The sequence below is a fragment of the Oryctolagus cuniculus genome, chromosome 6 (assembly GCF_051225735.1).
Source record: "Oryctolagus cuniculus isolate XC-2025 breed Fujian yellow rabbit chromosome 6, ASM5122573v1, whole genome shotgun sequence".
NCBI lineage: Eukaryota > Metazoa > Chordata > Mammalia > Lagomorpha > Leporidae > Oryctolagus > Oryctolagus cuniculus.
This window is the reverse complement of record NC_142872.1, coordinates 63,128,746-63,144,488: the sequence shown is the minus strand read 5'-3', so window position 1 is coordinate 63,144,488 and position 15,743 is coordinate 63,128,746. Positions and strand designations below refer to the sequence as shown.

General features: G+C 52.3%; 1 protein-coding gene across 7 annotated transcripts in view; it reads right to left on the bottom strand.

The window, feature by feature from the left end:
* Positions 1-10,122, bottom strand: part of SFXN1 (sideroflexin 1) — a 42,605-nt gene extending 32,483 nt beyond the window's left edge. For 4 of the 7 annotated variants that reach the window (XR_011389441.2, XM_051843629.3, XM_089335083.1 and 1 more), the window contains exon 1: positions 9,652-10,122. Coding sequence is in view for 4 of the 7 variants with exons in the window: in XM_051843629.3 (XP_051699589.3) it covers positions 9,652-9,975 (324 nt within the window). In the remaining 3 variants the exon portion in view is untranslated. The remainder of the gene's footprint in view (positions 1-9,651) is intronic. The other 3 variants (XM_051843630.3, XM_089335084.1, XM_051843627.3) reach the window with 2 other exon arrangements.
* Positions 10,123-15,743: the final 5,621 nt, after the last annotated feature.

Sequence of the window (15,743 nt, the reverse complement as noted above, 5' to 3'; positions counted from 1 at the left end):
TCTCCCAAAGGCCCAGGACTAAAGGCTAGGTCCCCGGGGTGGCACTAAGGAAGGTGGGGGAACCGCTGGGAGGGGCTGGGGGGGATGAAGGCTCAGACTTCCTGTTTGGCAATGTAAGCCCCGCCCCCCCACACTCCCACGCTGATCTGTCACCATGGCCGTCATCAGAGCTCAGACCAAAGGGGCTGCTTGTTCTTGGAATCTCCAAAGCTGTGAGCTAAGCAGGGCTTTTCTGTCTGTCAGAGGGCTCCCTCCTGACCTCCTTGTAGTAGCACAGAGCTCACGGGCACTCTCCCCTGAAGCCTCGAGGGGCGGCCACCCATCCTAGAAGCCGACTTCCAGAGCCGTACCAAGCTAAATCTGTGTTGTTGTCACCTACCCATTGTGCAGCAATTTCTTGCAGTAGCAACAGGAAGGGAATGCAGCACTGTTCCCTGCCTGCCCCTTATAACAGATTTCAAGTGGGGCCCACCGTGTGGCTTAGCTGGTAAGGCTGCTGCCTGCAGTACCGGCATCCCATATGGGTGCCAGTTCGAGTCCCGGCTGCTCCACTTCCGATCCAGCTCCCTGCTATGGCCTGGGAAGGCAATGGAAGATGGCTCAAGTCCTTGGGCCCCTGTGCCCACGTGGGAGACTGGCAAGAAGCTCCTGGCTTCACATCGGCCCAGCTCCACTGTTGCAGCCAATTGGGGAGTGAACCAGCGGATGGGAGCCATCCCTCCTTTCCTCCCTCCCTCTCTCTCTCTCTCTCTCTCTGCCTCTGTAACTGCCTTTCAAATAAATAAATAAATATTTAAAAAATAGATTTCAAGTTTATGTTCATCATACTGGCATGGGAAATACCAACTAGACTCCATACCTGTGTCCCCTCTGCTCTCAGAAGAAAAAAATAAGAAAAAAACAAAAACAAAAACAAAAACAGAGACTGATAAGGAATCCCACACTAGCATTCTCACAAAACAGCTGCTCTCAGACCAGATAAGGTTTTAATTATTAACCATGATCCTCTGCTTCAATCAGACAAGCCCTTTTCGCCGTGAACTTCCACCTTCAGCACAGCACAGTTTCACTTTCTCTGCTCCAAATGCATTGGCCAACTTATCACCGGGAGCCTTGCTTTCTTGTTTCACTTGGGAGGAAGAGACAGAGATAGAGCTCCCACGTGCTGCTGGTTCACTTCCCAGATGGCTGGGCCGGGCCACGGCTGGAGCCAGGAGCCAGGAGCCAGGCACCAGCAGCTCAATCCGTCTCCCATGGGCATGGTGGGGACCCAGTCCCGTGAGCTGTCACTGCTGCCTCCGAGGGTGGGGTTTTCCTGGGTGCCTGTGCAGTCTGAACTCGAACCCAGGCACTCGGGTGTGGAACCCAGGCATCTTACCAGGCCGCTTAAACCCTTGGCCAAATACCCACCCTTCCCCCTGCTTTAAACCTACTGTTAACTTTTTTCCTACTCCGCATTAAAATTAATGAGCCCGGGGAACAGGCACAGGGCTGCAGCTCTCTCTGGGCTTTGGATTAGGGTGTGAGGGGCTGGGAACCCCCTCTCCGACAGTGCCGGGGGCAACTCCGCTTTGTGCCAGGATTCAATCCAGGGGACCACAGCCTTGGCGGCTACACGGGGATCCCCGGGGGCCACTCCTGGCCACTCAGGCCGGCGATGGTGTTGGGCCCCTGGCAGCGTGCGGCGGAGAAGCGCTGTGGCTGTCCACCGGCACACTGGACCCGCGGGTGGCGGGGGAACGGGATGGAGGTGGCTTCCCTGCGGTCTGTTGCTGCCTGGATTTGCCCCAGTGGTTGAAAACTGGAAAAGACAAGACATCCTTTTAGAGAGATGCTCTTCTTTATATATAAAGATTTGTTTACTTATTTGAAAGGCAGAAAGAGGGAGAAAGAGCTCTTCCATCCTCTGGTTTACTCCCTAAATGGTGGCCACAGCCAGGCCTGTGCCAGGCCAGACAGGAGCCAGGAACTCCATCCCTGTCTTCCATGTACGTGGCAGGGGCCTTGGCACTTGGGCCATCATCTGCCGCCTCCCAGGCCACTGGCAGGGCGCTGGCTCAGAAGCGGAGCAGCCGGGGGTTGCAGTCTAATATGGGATGGCAGCACGGCCCAGTGCGCCATGATGCCAGCCCCTAGAGAGACAAACTCAAGGGCCCTGAAAACAGGCGGTGACGAGACTACAGCGGAGCCTTCTTCTAACTGGAGTTTGTGTGTGTCAGCGCAGAGCGAACCACTGTGTCTCAGTGTCACGATGACGCTGGGGACAGCAGGAATGGTCAGGAAGCCACCCATGGTTCCAAAGACAGCCTCTTCCTTCAGAGACCAAGAGGTGGCCACCTTGCAATCGCCGATGAAAACTCCCAGAGCCCCCAGACAGACCATATAGGACAGCCAAGAACAGGAGGTTTCTGGAGCACGTGCGAGGTCACCAGCTTTGCAACAGCTGAAGCAGACCCCTCCGACCTGATCATGGGAGCTCCTTCCTCTGCACCCAACGCCGGGGCAGGCACACAGCACCCAGAGAAGCCCTGCGGTGACACTTCAGATGCTCAGTGGGGCTGGCAGAGGAGCGGGATGAGGCGGAGCTCTTCCATCAGAGGCTGCAGGAGCTCAGCAGCCAGAGCCAGGGGGCCCACAACCCCCCAGGGTGTGGGATGGGGGTGTGGGAAGGGCAGGGGGCTGCCCCACTCCACATCACAATGGTGGCATGTGAAGGAGACGGCTGGCGACAGGAGGGCTCCACGCAGACTGACGGAGCTGGGGTGAAGCTTCCCAAGGCTCGGCCAACGGAGGTGCTAATTATGACCTGGGGATGTGCCTGTGATGAATTTTAAAGACAGAGCTGGGGGGCCGGCACTGTGGTGTAGCAGGTAAAGCCGCTGCCTGCAGGGCTGGCATCCCATATGGGCACCGGTTCCAGTCCTGGCTGCTCCACTTCTGATCCAGCTCTCTGCTATGGCCTGGGAAAGCAGTGGAAGATGGCCCAAGTCCTTGGGCCCCTGCACTTGCGTGGGAGACCTGGAAGAAGCTCCTGGCTTTGGATCAGCCCAGCTCTGGCCATTGTGGCCACTGGGGGAGTGAACCACAGGATGGAAGACCTCTCTCTTCTCTGCCTCTCTGTTAACTCTGCCTTTCAAATAAACTAAATCTTAAAAAAAAAAAAAAAAAAAAAGAGTTGGGTTTTAAGGTATTAACATTCCTTTCTGGTAGGAGAGAGAAAGTGGGACTTTAAAAACATCTGTGTCTGGCTGACATCACTTCCCTGAAGAGGCTAAGACGTTACTACTGAAAACCACCCCTGGGGCCTGCACTGCGGCACAGCAGGTTAGGCCACAGCTTGCAACACCAGCAGCTCCTATCAGAGCACGTTAGAGTCCTGATTGCTCCACTTCTGACCCAGCTCCCCGCTAATGCTCCTGGGAAAGATGCCAAAGACAGCCCAAGTGCTTGGGCTCCTGCCACCCACATGGGAGACTCGGATGGAGTTCCTGACTCCGGGGCCCAGTCCCAGCTGTTATTTGGGGAGTGAATCAGTGGATGGAACATCTCTCTCCCTCTGTTTCTCCCTCTCTGTTCCTCTGCCTTTCAAATAAATAAATATGTAAAAAGTTCTATCACAATCCTCCCTCACAAAGGATTCTGCCTTGCTTCTAGGTTGCACCCCCTGCCCAGGAGCAGAGTCAAAGCTCTGCAAGGGCAAAGGACCACCCCTGGGTGGCCCAGGAGCACCTCCCATCATGCCCACGGCCCAGCGGCTGGACAGTCGGCTCCTTAGGCAGCATCCAAAGAAGCTTCCGGAACCAGCTGGGCCGCTCCATCAATCCGGTGCCTATATGGGATGCTGGTGCTGTGGATGGCGGCTTTACCTGCTACACCACAGTGCCGGCCCTTGAACAAGACTTTTAAGAAGTGTACCAGAACGGAGGGCATGGATCGCTGCGGGTTAAGCCACTGTTGACAATGCTGGCATATGAAATCACAGTGTTGTCTTGAGTCCCAGCTGCTCCACTTCCCATCCAGCCCCTGCTCATGTGTCTGGGAAAGCAGCAGCAGATAACTCCAGTGCTTGGACCCTGGCACCCACGTGGGAGTGGAGTTCCAGGTTCCTGGCATCAGGCCGGCCTACCCCAGCCATTGCTGCCACCTGGGGAGTGAACCAGTAGGTGGAAGATCTCTCTCTGTCTCTCCATCTCTGTCTCTCTGCCTTTCAAATAAGGAACTCTTTCTCTTTTTATTAATAAGTGTGCCCAATATATCCCCTGGTAAGGTAAGAAATAATATGTTGGAAAGAATATAAAAATTAAAAAAATAAAAACCGAATGACCTGCCAGTTGAGAGAAAACTCCTACCCTCTCGCTGGGACTGTATCAATGTGGATGCCTCCAGGCTGGGGGCTGGTTCCTGCAGCGGGAGGCTCCCTGCCTGTAGCCGGTTCTCCTGAGCACCGTCCCCACCCCCACCCCCACCCCGTGTGGAAGGGGGACCTGGCCATAAACAAATACATCCTGGATCCGAGTCCTCCTCTGTCTGGGATGTCACTGGACAGACACGTCCCTTTACAACTCTGAGCCTCATCAATACAACAGAGCCAAGAGCAGACAGCTGTGGACAGAGGCCTTTATAAACCTTTAAAGACTGTTTATTTGGGGCTGGTGCTGTGGTATAGCGGGTTAAGCTGCCACCTGCAACACTGATACCCCATTTGGGTGCTGACTTCTGCCTGGCCCAGCTCTGGCCATTGTGGCCATTTGGGGAGTGAACCAGCAGGCAGAAGACCTTTCTGTCTCTCCTTCTCTCTCTAACTCTTCCTTTCAAATAAAAAGTAAATCAATCTCTAAAAAAAGGATTTTATTTGTTTATGAGAGAAAGCGGGAGAGAGGTTATCTCTGATCCACTGGTTCCCTCCCACAATACCCATAATAGCCAGGAGCCTGGAACTCCACACGGGCGGCAGGGGCTCAGCACCTGATGCCTTCCACGGTGTGCATTAGCAGGAACCACGGGAAGCATGAAACAAGGGCAGTGTGCCCATCACGGTGTGAACACACTGTCTGTTCTCTTTTCCCGTTCTACCTAACCTAGCTGACTGCTGACCTTGACTGACCAGACCCACTTTTAACTCAACAGATGAGTAGTGCTGGCTTCCAAATCTGCACGGAGACGGCTCAGACAAGGAAGGAATCTGCAGCTGCCAGAGCCTCGGCCACCTGACCGGGAACTTCAGAGCACCCGCGGGTGAAGAGCCCAACTTCCGATCGCAAGGACCACTGTCCAACCAGGCTCCGGCTGCTTCCCAGACGTGACTTTGGGTGTCCTGACAACCGACTGCATCTGATACCCTCCTCAGCCTCCCCCAGCACCCCGCTCCGCTCAGGAATAGGGTTTGTTGGGAAGGTGGAAGGCAGGCTTTCGCTCAGCTTGTCGCCTCGGTCCCAGGTGAGTGTAGACGTGTAAGTGGTTCCTTCGGCGTGAACCAGGGTCGGCAGTGTCTATGAGCGCCAGGTGGGCTCGTGGCGGCAGTCGGTGGAGGCACGGGTGCGACTCTGGAGCAGATGGGGGCTTCCTGGGGAGTGCATCTTCAGTCCCCAGGGTTGGGTGCCAGCCACTGCAGGGTTTGTGACGGCTGGAGCCGCCTTCTTGTGCTGGGGGACACAGAGGAGGCTGCCTCCTTGTCCTACCGGTCAAGCCTCAAGTGCTGCTGGGGCTTGTGGCAGCACTTGTACACTGAGGAGAGCACTTGAGGCAGAAGGCAGGGTCTGCTCTCCCCACCCCCGACTAAGACTGCTGGCCTGCCTGCCTCGTACTAGCTCCCGCGTTTGGTAAAACCGGCCTTGGAGCGCCAAGCAGCACGGGCCTGGCTCTCCTGTGTGTCAGTGGGGTCCTTACTGACAACCAGGGCTCCAGGAGCGGAAGCCCTGTCCCCTCCGGCTGGCCTCCCCGGGGGACGGAGCCTGGCCAAGGAAGAGGATCAGAAATGTCTTAAGAGGAGAATTATTCTCCAAGACAAACTTTCGTTCCAACTTTTGGCTGCTTTTTGAGAAAATGCTTGACTGGTTCGGGGACAGAGGGAGAGGGTGGTGGGAGGGAACTTTCCAGATTCTCACAGAAGACAAGTCGGCAGTGAATATGCCTTACTAACCCAGGGCCTTCAACCCTGGCTGAAGATTAACAGTGACAGGTGAGTTACGAAACTGGAAAACTCGCTGTGGGTTCCATCTACTGCATTGTGCAAGTGCTAAGTTCTGGCCAGTTCTGTGAAGCAGCCCGCCTGGGTCATCACTGCCCACTGCCCACTGCCCGGGCTCCATGGGCCCCACCTCCATCACAGTTCCCCGCGTCTGTGGAGTTACTCAGAGAACAGCGCTGTGCCCGGTGCCCAAGATGACACTGCTGGGAGGGGCGGTGCTGCCTGATTCTGCACCATGCTCCTGACCCACTGGGGGCAGTCCCACTGGGCAGCGAGCTCCGGGCACGACCGCAGAGAGAGCAGGGTCAGAGAGCGGAATCCAGGGTGAAGAACTGGATTCCTTCAAAGGGGCATTTCCACTCGCCAATGGCTGTGCAAGCGCTTCGCTGTCCCGGGATGGTGCAGCAGGAGACACGGGGCCTGGCAAAGTCCCCACTCCCCCCCACATCACCAGCTGACAATGCAATCACTGTTCCTATTCAGACCTCCACGGTTTCTTAAGCAACGGCTTAGGATGGGTCAAGATTACTTGATATGCTCGTATCAGCCAATAAAACACCAGCAAATTATAATAGTTTGGACATATTCAGTTGAATGTTTTTTATCATTCACTGAAGTCACAGATCTCCTAGAGCAAAGTCTATGAAAATGTTTAACCTTGAACTCCGTGCAATTAAGAATAGGTTTGATATGAATTACAACCTAATGACTTTTTACTTTCTAGACAACAACCGCTTGAAAAACTTTTTTATTTGGGAGGCAGAGAGAGCAAGAGAAAAAGAGAGAGAGAGAGCGAGCGAGCGCACACAGGTGCTTCCAGCTGCTGGTCCTCTCCCCTCAAGGTTCACAATGAGACCCGTCTGGGGCTGGAGCCAGAAACCAGGAACCCAACCCAGGTCTCCCCCATGGTGGCGGGAAGTCTCCCAGGGGGTGCCCTAGCAGGAAATCAGAGTCAGGAGCCAAAACTGGGTATCCAACCCAGGAGTTCTGGGTTAGCCACAAGGCCAAACATCTGCCCTATCTTTTTTTTCCTCTTTATATATTTTTATTTATTTATTTCAAAGTCAGACTTACAGAGAGAGGTCTTCCATCTGCTGCTTCACTCCTCAAATGACTGCAGTGGCTGGGACAGGGCCAGGCTGCAGCCAGGAGCCAGGAGTTTCTTCCTGGTCTCCCACACGGGTGCAAGGGCTCAAGCACTTGGACCATCTTCTACTGCTTTCCCAGGTGCATTAGCAGGGAGCTGGATTGGAAGTGGAGCAGCCAGGACACGAACCAGAACCCACATGGGATGCTGGTATTGCAGGCAGCAGCTCTATCTCTATGCCACAGCACTGGCCCCAAATATTTTTTTAAAGATTTATTAATTTATTTGAAAGGCAGAGTTATGGGTTGGGGAAGAGAAAGAGAGATCTTTCTTCTGGTTCACACCCCAAATGGCTGCAATGGCCAGGGCTGAGTCGGGCCATAGGCAGGGGCCTGGAACTCCGTTCGGGTCTTCCACATGGGTGCAGGGCCACCTTCCACTGCTTTCCCAGGTGCATTAGCAGGGAGCCCAGCAGAGCAGCTGGGACTCGAACCTGTACCCATACGGGATGCTGGCACTGTATGCGGCAGCTTAACCTGCTACACCACAACGTTGGCTTCCCTGCCCAGTGGATGGAAGACCTCTCGTCTCTACCTCTCTCTCTCTCTCTGTAGCTCTGCCTTTCAAAGAAATCATTTAAAAAAAATCATTCTCAAAATTTTACTGATCCTGAATCACAGCCACTCCGTGGAGCACATTCCTAACAACTACATCCACAGATACTGCCCCTCCTGGGAACACGCACACGCCCTAGCAGTCCGCACACCCACTCTACCCCTGATTATACACTGGGAACAGCGTTACAGGCCCTCCTCGCCAACTCCCACTGCCTTCCCGAGACACCTGAGGCGCCCAGGAGACGGGACCTGCTGCAGGTCCAGCTTCTGGCCAAAGGCTCCATTCGTCCACATGTATTCCCATCCCTTCCTTCCTGCACCTGTCACAGTGCCTGGAACGCCGAAGCAGCTCCGGCACCCAGGGCTGGATGGAGAACAGAGCCTCCAGAGGCACCCAAGCCAGACCTAGAAGGTGAGGCCGAAGCAAGATTAGGAATGGCGTAGCGGGTAAAGTCGCCGCCTGCAGTGCCGGCATCCCATATGGGAGCCGGTTCAAGTCCCATCTGCTCCTCTTCTGATCCAGCTCTCTGCTGTGACCTGGGAAAGCAGTAGAGGATGACCCAAGTCCTTAGGCCCCTGCACCCACGTGGGAGACCTGGAAGAAGCTCCTGGCTTTGGGTCGGTGCAGCTCTAGCCATTGTGGCCATTTGGAGAGTGAACCAGCAGATGGAAGACCTCTCTCTCTCTCTCTCTGCCTCTCAAATAAATCTTTTTTAAACAAAAAAAAGGAATCGAGAAAAGTAGAGAGAATGACAAGAGAGGGTCGGGGCGGAGGGTAGCTGCCTGCACTCTGTGGTCAAGGAGAGAAAGGGGCTGAGCAGTGCAAACACAGGAGACTCACAGGAGTCAACCAGGTGATGCAACCAAGGGCTTGCACGCAGCAGGGGGCGGTTAAAGGAATGCGGCTCTCCGAGGTATGCGGCTCTCCGAGGTAAGGCTCAAGGTTCAAGACCCGTGGCCTTGCTCTACAAAGAGGCAGCTGTGTGACCTTGTGCAGGTTCCTCCACCTCTCTGAGCCCCACGTTTCCACAGTACCTAGCTGGGTTGCAGGAGCTTAACTGCAAAAGGATCCAGAACACCCCAAACACAGCTGGCAGTTACGGCGGCTGCCGTCATTCTGGGAAGGTCTCAGGCCGGTGGCACGTGGGACATCAGGAAATTCGTGGTCCACCCGGTCCCAGCACTACTGCTCCAAGCTGACGCACGTGCCCATGTCTTCCTTGTGGGATTCGCAGCCTCAGGGCCGGGGGTCCAGGGGGCTCTTCTCTGCCCGCTGAGTCTCGCCTGCTCTGCGCCAGGACCACAGGCCAAGCGCCGGGGTCCGGGGTCGCCAGGCCACCTGAGGCTGAGCGCGCGCGCTCGGCGGCCGTCCCCGCGGCAGCCATCTTGGGTATCCGCGCGCGGGTGTCGTCACGGCGCCGCCGGGGACGGCGCGGCAGGGTGCGCGGCGCGTGGAGAGCCGAGCCCCCTCCCAGCGCGGGGGAGACCCGCTCCGCCGCCGGGCTCGGGGGTCGCCGGCATGCCGGAGGCGGGGCGCTGCCAGGGACCCCCGCAAGGGGCAGGGACTCCTCCTCCCCCAACCCCAGCCCCTGGGGCATCCCTGGCCCCCAAAGGCGGCTGCCGACCTCTGAGCCTGGGGGGGGTGTCTCCTCGAAACTGGCTAGCCTAGGCGCGCGGCCCGAGCCCGAGCCCGCGCGCCCCCGGCGGCCTCCCCGCGCGTGTTCCACCCACTCGGGCCGCGCCCACGGCCCGCGACTCACCGCTTCCCCCGGGGGGCCGCCGCCCGCGCCGCTCGCAGCTCCTGCTCCGCTCCGCGCCGCGCCGCCTCCACCGGAAGCGCTTCTCCCGCCACGGCGGCCCCGCGCGCCGCCGCCACCGCCGCCGTCCTGGAGCGCGCCCTCGGAGCGCGTCCCCCCGCGCGCGCGCGCCTCCGAGCCCGAAAACCGCGAGTTCGGCGAGCTGGCGCGGACCCGCCCCGGGAGTCTCCGCGCCGTCGGCCCCGCCTCGCCGGGGCCGGGCAGGATATCCCGCGGCCCCGCGATGGTGCTGCTTTTGGCACCTGGCCCGGGCGCCCTTGGCTCCATCACGGACTCCCACGTTCATCCTCTCCGCGGGTGGGGGCTAGGGCGGGCGCTGGAACTCGGGTCTGGCTGCGGGGTGGGCGCGGGAAGGAGGCGCCGTGGTGTGTTATCGCACGGGTGTGTTTCCGAGCCTCCGAGGGCCACCCTGCAGCGCCGGGCCGGGCTCTGCGGGGCTTTCCTCGCGTGCCCGTGGGCAGCTGGGGGCCGGCCGTGGCTTGGCTGATCTTGGCAGGCCTCTCCCGCGTGTCTGCGGCCGCCGCCGGGACAGCTGGGCTGGCCTGGCGCTGCTCCACGTGTGGCGCGTGGCATATTCCAGCAAGCTGGCTGCAAGCACACGTGGCAGAAGCCTCGGAGGACGGGGAGAGGCAGCGTGCCCAAGGCCCGTGGAGGCCAAGGCGAGGCACACCCTCCCTTTCGGGGCATCCGATTGGTCAAAACTGGGCTCCAGAAAAACAGACTTGGTCTCTTAAAGGGAAGGGCTGCCCCTGGGACACTGTCCAGAGAGGAGTGGACAACGGGGCATGTTTTTTTCCCAATATTCCGTCGTGTGCCTTTTGCCTCTAGTGGCTTTTGCCATCCCAGTTTCTTTGGAGGAACACCCCACCCCCACCCCTGAATTATTTGATGTCTCAGGTTGTCAATCACAGAACTACCTGCTCAGCCAAGGGGACGTGACCCAATCTGGATCCAACAGGATCCCATCTGAATTGGTGCGCGCGCACAGCAAAAAGAGAAGTCCTCCATCCCCCACCTGCTGAGGTTGCCAAGCTGAGCGCATGTGCACTAAGATTGCCCAGGGTGTAGGGGCCAGTGCTGTAGCATAGGGGGTAAAGCCTCCACCTGCAGTGCCAACATCCCATATGGCTGCCAGTTCGAGTCCCGGCTGCTTCACTTACCATCCAGCTGTCTGCTATGGCCTGGGAAAGCAGTAGAGGATGGCCCAAGTCCTTGGGCCCCTGCACCCTCATGGGAGACCCGGAAGAAGCTCCTGGCTCCTGGCTTTGGATCAGCCCAGCTGTGGCCATTGCAGCCGATGGAAGACCCCTGTCTCTCTGTTTCTCTCTCTGTTTCTCTCTCTCTCTCTCCCAAATAAACAAATAAATCTTTAAAAAGAAATATTCTCAAGGGTTCCCTGTTTGCAGCTACAGAAGTGAAAGAATTCAAATTATCTTACTTCTGGCCCTAGGCTCAGCCAATCCTGAAGCTCTGTGTCGCTCCTAGGCTTCTGGTTGTGGGAGCCACTGAGTCTGTCTCCTCCTTTTCTTTCTGTCCCCCTCTTCCTTCCTCCTGCTGCCCCTCCACCCTCTCCCCCTTCTCTTCACTTCTCCCTCTCTCCCCTTTCTAACCTTGAGCTTCTCTGCCTCGGGTTTCCATCACCAATTGACTGCCAGGGTTCGAAGCTTCAATGTAACCTCTGAACAGAGGGCCACTGGCTTGGAAAAGGCAGGGAAAGGAGGCATGAGATATGGAGTTAAAATTGGAAAGCAGGTGTGTGCATGTGGTCCCACTGCCGTTGTTCTAAAATACACATCTTTCAGAAACAGCTTCCGGGAAGACACAGGGTGCCGGCGAGTTCTGGCTGGGCTCCCAGTGACCGAGGTTGCAAAATCCCCATGCATTTTATTTTTTTTTTTTTTTTTTTTTTTTTTTTTTTTTAATCTTTTATTTAATGAATATAAATTTCCAAAGTACGTCTCATGGATTACAATGGCTTTCCCCCCCATACCGTCCCTCCCACCCACCACCCTCCCCTTTCCCACTCCCTCTCCCCTTCCATTCACATCAAGATTCATTTTCGATTATCTTAATATACAGAAGATCAGCTTAGTATACATTAAGTAAGGATTTCAACAGTTTGCTCCCACACAGAAACATAAAGTGAAAAATAATAGATGATTTTTTTTTTTAAATGATGATGAAATCAGGTCAGACCTATTGTCATGTTTAATCCCAGTGAGAGTCAAGTTGGGAATTGATAGTTTCTTTTTTTTTTTTTTTTTTTAACAGAAGATCAGTTTAGTGTACATTAAGTAAAGATTTCAATCGTTTGCACCCCCATAGAAACACAAAGTGAAATATACTGTTTGAGTACTCGTTATAGCATTAAGCCTCAGTGTACAGCACATTAAGGACAGAGATCCTACATGAGGAGTAAGTGCACAGTGACTCCTGTTGTTGACTTTACAAATTGACACTCCTGTTTATGGCATCAGTAATCTCCCTATGCACCAGTCATGAGTTTCCAAGGCTATGGAAGCCCCTTGAGTTCTCCGACTCTTATCTTGTTTAGACAAGGTCATAGTCAAAGTGGAGGTTCTCTCCTCCCTTCAGAGAAAGGCACCTCCCTCTTTGAAGACCTGTTCTTTCCACTGGGATCTCACTCACAGAGATCTTTTTGCCAGAGTGTCTTGGCTTTCCATGCCTGAAATACTCTCATGGGCTTTTCAGCCAGATCCGAGTGCCTTTAGGGCTGATTCTGAGGCCAGAGTGCTATTTAGGACATCCGCCATTCTATGAGTCTGCTGAGTATCTCACTTCCCATGTTGGATCACTCTCCCCTTTATTTATTCTATCGGTTAGTGTTAGCAGATACTAGACTTGTTTATGTGCTCCCTTTGACTCTTAGTCCTTTCATTATGATCAATTGTGAACTGAAATTGATCACTTGGAATAGTGAGATGGCATTGGCACATGCCACCTTGATGGGATTGAATTGGAATCCCCTAGTATGTTTCCAACTCTACCAATTGGGGCAAGTCAGCCCGAGCATGCCCCAAATTATACATCTCTTCCCTCTCTTATTCCCACTCTTATGTTTAACAGGGATCACATTTCAGTTAATTTTCAACACTTAAGAATAACTGTGTGATAATTACAGAATTAAACCAGTCATATTAAGTAGAACAGACAAAAAAAAAATACTATGAGGGATAATGTATTAAGTTGTCCATTAGCAGTCAGGGCTATGCTGATCAAGTCACCATTTCTCATAGTGTCCATTTCACTTCAGGAGGTTTCCTTTTTGGTGTTCAGTCAGTTATCACCGATCAGGGAGAACATATGGTATTTGTCCCTTTGGGACTGGCTTACTTCACTCAGCATGATGTGTTCCAGATTCCTCCATTTTGTTGCAAATGACTGGATTTCGTTGTTTCTTACTGCGGTATAGTATTCTAAAGAATACATATCCCATAATTTCTTTATCCAGTCTACCATTGATGGGCATTTAGGTTGGTTCCAGGTCTTGGCTATTGTGAATTGTGCTGCAATAAACATTAGGGTGCAGACCGCTTTTTTCTTTATCAATTTAAACTCCTTTGGGTAAATTCCAAGGAGTGGGATGGCTGGGTCGAACGGTAGGGTTATATTCAGGTTTCTGAGGAATCTCCAGACTGATTTCCATAGTGGCTTGACCAGTTTGCATTCCCACCAACAGTGGGTTAGTGTCCCTTTTTCCCCACATCCTCGCCAGCATCTGTTGTTGGTAGATTTCTGTATGTGAGCCATTCTAACCGGGGTGAGGTGAAACCTCATTGTGCTTTTGATTTGCATTTCCCTGATTGCTAGTGACCTTGAACATTTTTTCATGTGCCTGTTGGCCATTTGGATTTCCTCTTTTGAAAAATGTCTATTGAAGTCCTTGGCCCATCTCTTAAGTGGGTTGTTGGTTTTGTTTTTGTGGAGTCTCTTGATCTCTTTGTAGATTCTGGTTATTAACCCTTTATCTGTTGCATAGTTTGCAAATATTTTTTCCCATTCTGTCGGTTGTCTCTTCACTCTCCTGACTGTTTCTTTTGCAGTACAGAAACTTCTCAATTTGATGCAATCCCAATAGTTGATTTTGGCTTTGACTGTCTGTGCCTCCCGGGTCTTTTCCAGAAATTCTTTGCCTGTGCCAATATCTTGAAGGGTTTCTCCAATGTTCTCTAATAACTTAATGGTGTCAGGACGTAGATTTAGGTCTTTAATCCACGTTGAGTGGATTTTTGTGTAAGGTGTAAGGTAGGGGTCTTGCTTCATGCTTCTGCACGTGGAAATCCAGTTTTCCCAGCACCATTTATTGAATAGACTGTCCTTGCTCCAGGAATTAGTTTTAGATCCTTGATCAAATATAAGTTGGCTGTAGATGTTTGGATTGATTTCTGGTGTTTCAATTCTGTTCCATTGGTCTATCCATCTGTTTCTGTACCAGTACCATGCTGTTTTGATTACAACTGCCCTGTAGTATGTCCTGAAATCTGGTATTGTGATGCCTCCGGCTTTGTTTTTGTTGTACAAGATTGCTTTAGCTATTCGAGGTCTCTTGTGCCTCCATATGAATTTCAGCATCATTTTTTCTAGATCTGCGAAGAATGTCTTTGGTATCTTGATTGGGATTGCATTGAATCTATAAATTGCTTTTGGGAGAATGGACATTTTGATGATGTTGATTCTTCCAATCCATGAGCATGGAAGATTTTTCCATTTTTTGGTATCCTCTTCTATTTCTTTCTTTAAGGTTTTGTAATTTTCATCGTAGAGATCTTTAACGTCCTTGGTTAAGTTTATTCCAAGGTATTTGATTGTTTTTGTAGCTATTGTGAATGGGATTGATCTTAGCAGTTCTTTCTCAGTCATGGCATTACTTGTGTATACAAAGGCTGTTGATTTTTGTGCATTGATTTTATATCCTGCCACTTTGCCAAACTCCTCTATGAGTTCCAATAGTCTCTTAGTAGAGTTCTTTGGATCCTCTAAGTACAGAATCATATCGTCTGCAAAGAGGGATAGTTTGACTTCTTCCTTCTTGATTTGTATTCCTTTGATTTCTTTTTCTTGTCTGATGGCTCTGGCTAAAACTTCCAGAACTATGTTAAATAGCAGTGGTGAGAGTGGGCATCCCTGCCTGGTGCCAGATTTCAGTGGAAATGCTTCCAACTTTTCCCCATTCAATAGGATGCTGGCTGTGGGTTTTTTATAAATTGCTTTGATTATATTGAGGAATGTTCCTTCTATACCCAATTTGCTTAGAGTTTTCATCATGAAAGGGTGTTGAATTTTATCAAATGCTTTCTCTGCATCAATTGAGATAATCATATGGTTTTTCTTCTGCAGTCTGTTAATGTGGTGAATCACATTGATTGATTTGCGAATGTTGAACCATCCCTGCATACCAGGGATGAATCCCACTTGGTCTGGGTGGATGATTTTCCTGATGTGTTGTTGTATTCTATTGGCCAGAATTTTATTGAGGATTTTTGCATCTATGTTCATCAGGGATATTGGTCTGTAATTTTCTTTCAGTGCTGCATCTTTCTCTGGCTTAGGGATTAAGGTGATGCTGGCTTCATAGAAAGAATTTGGGAGGATTCCCTCTTCTTCGATTGTTCTGAATAGTTTGAGAAGAAATGGGATTAGTTCTTCTTTAAATGTCTGGTAGAATTCAGCAGTGAATCCATCTGGTCCTGGGCTTTTCTTTGTTGGGAGGGCCTTTATTACTGTTTCAATTTCTGTTTCAGTTATGGGTCTATTTAGGTTTTCGATGTCTTCATGGTTCAATTTTGGTAGATTGCATGTGTCCAGGAATCTATCCATTTCTGATAGGTTTTCCTGTTTGCTGGCATACAGGTCCTTGTAGTAATTTCTGATGATTCTTTTTATTTCTGTGGTGTCTGTTGTTACGTTTCCTTTTTCATCTCTGATTTTATTGATTTGGGTCTTTTCTCTTCTTTTTTTAGTTAGTTGGGCCAATGGGGTGTCAATTTTGTTTATTTTTTCAAAAAACCAGCTTC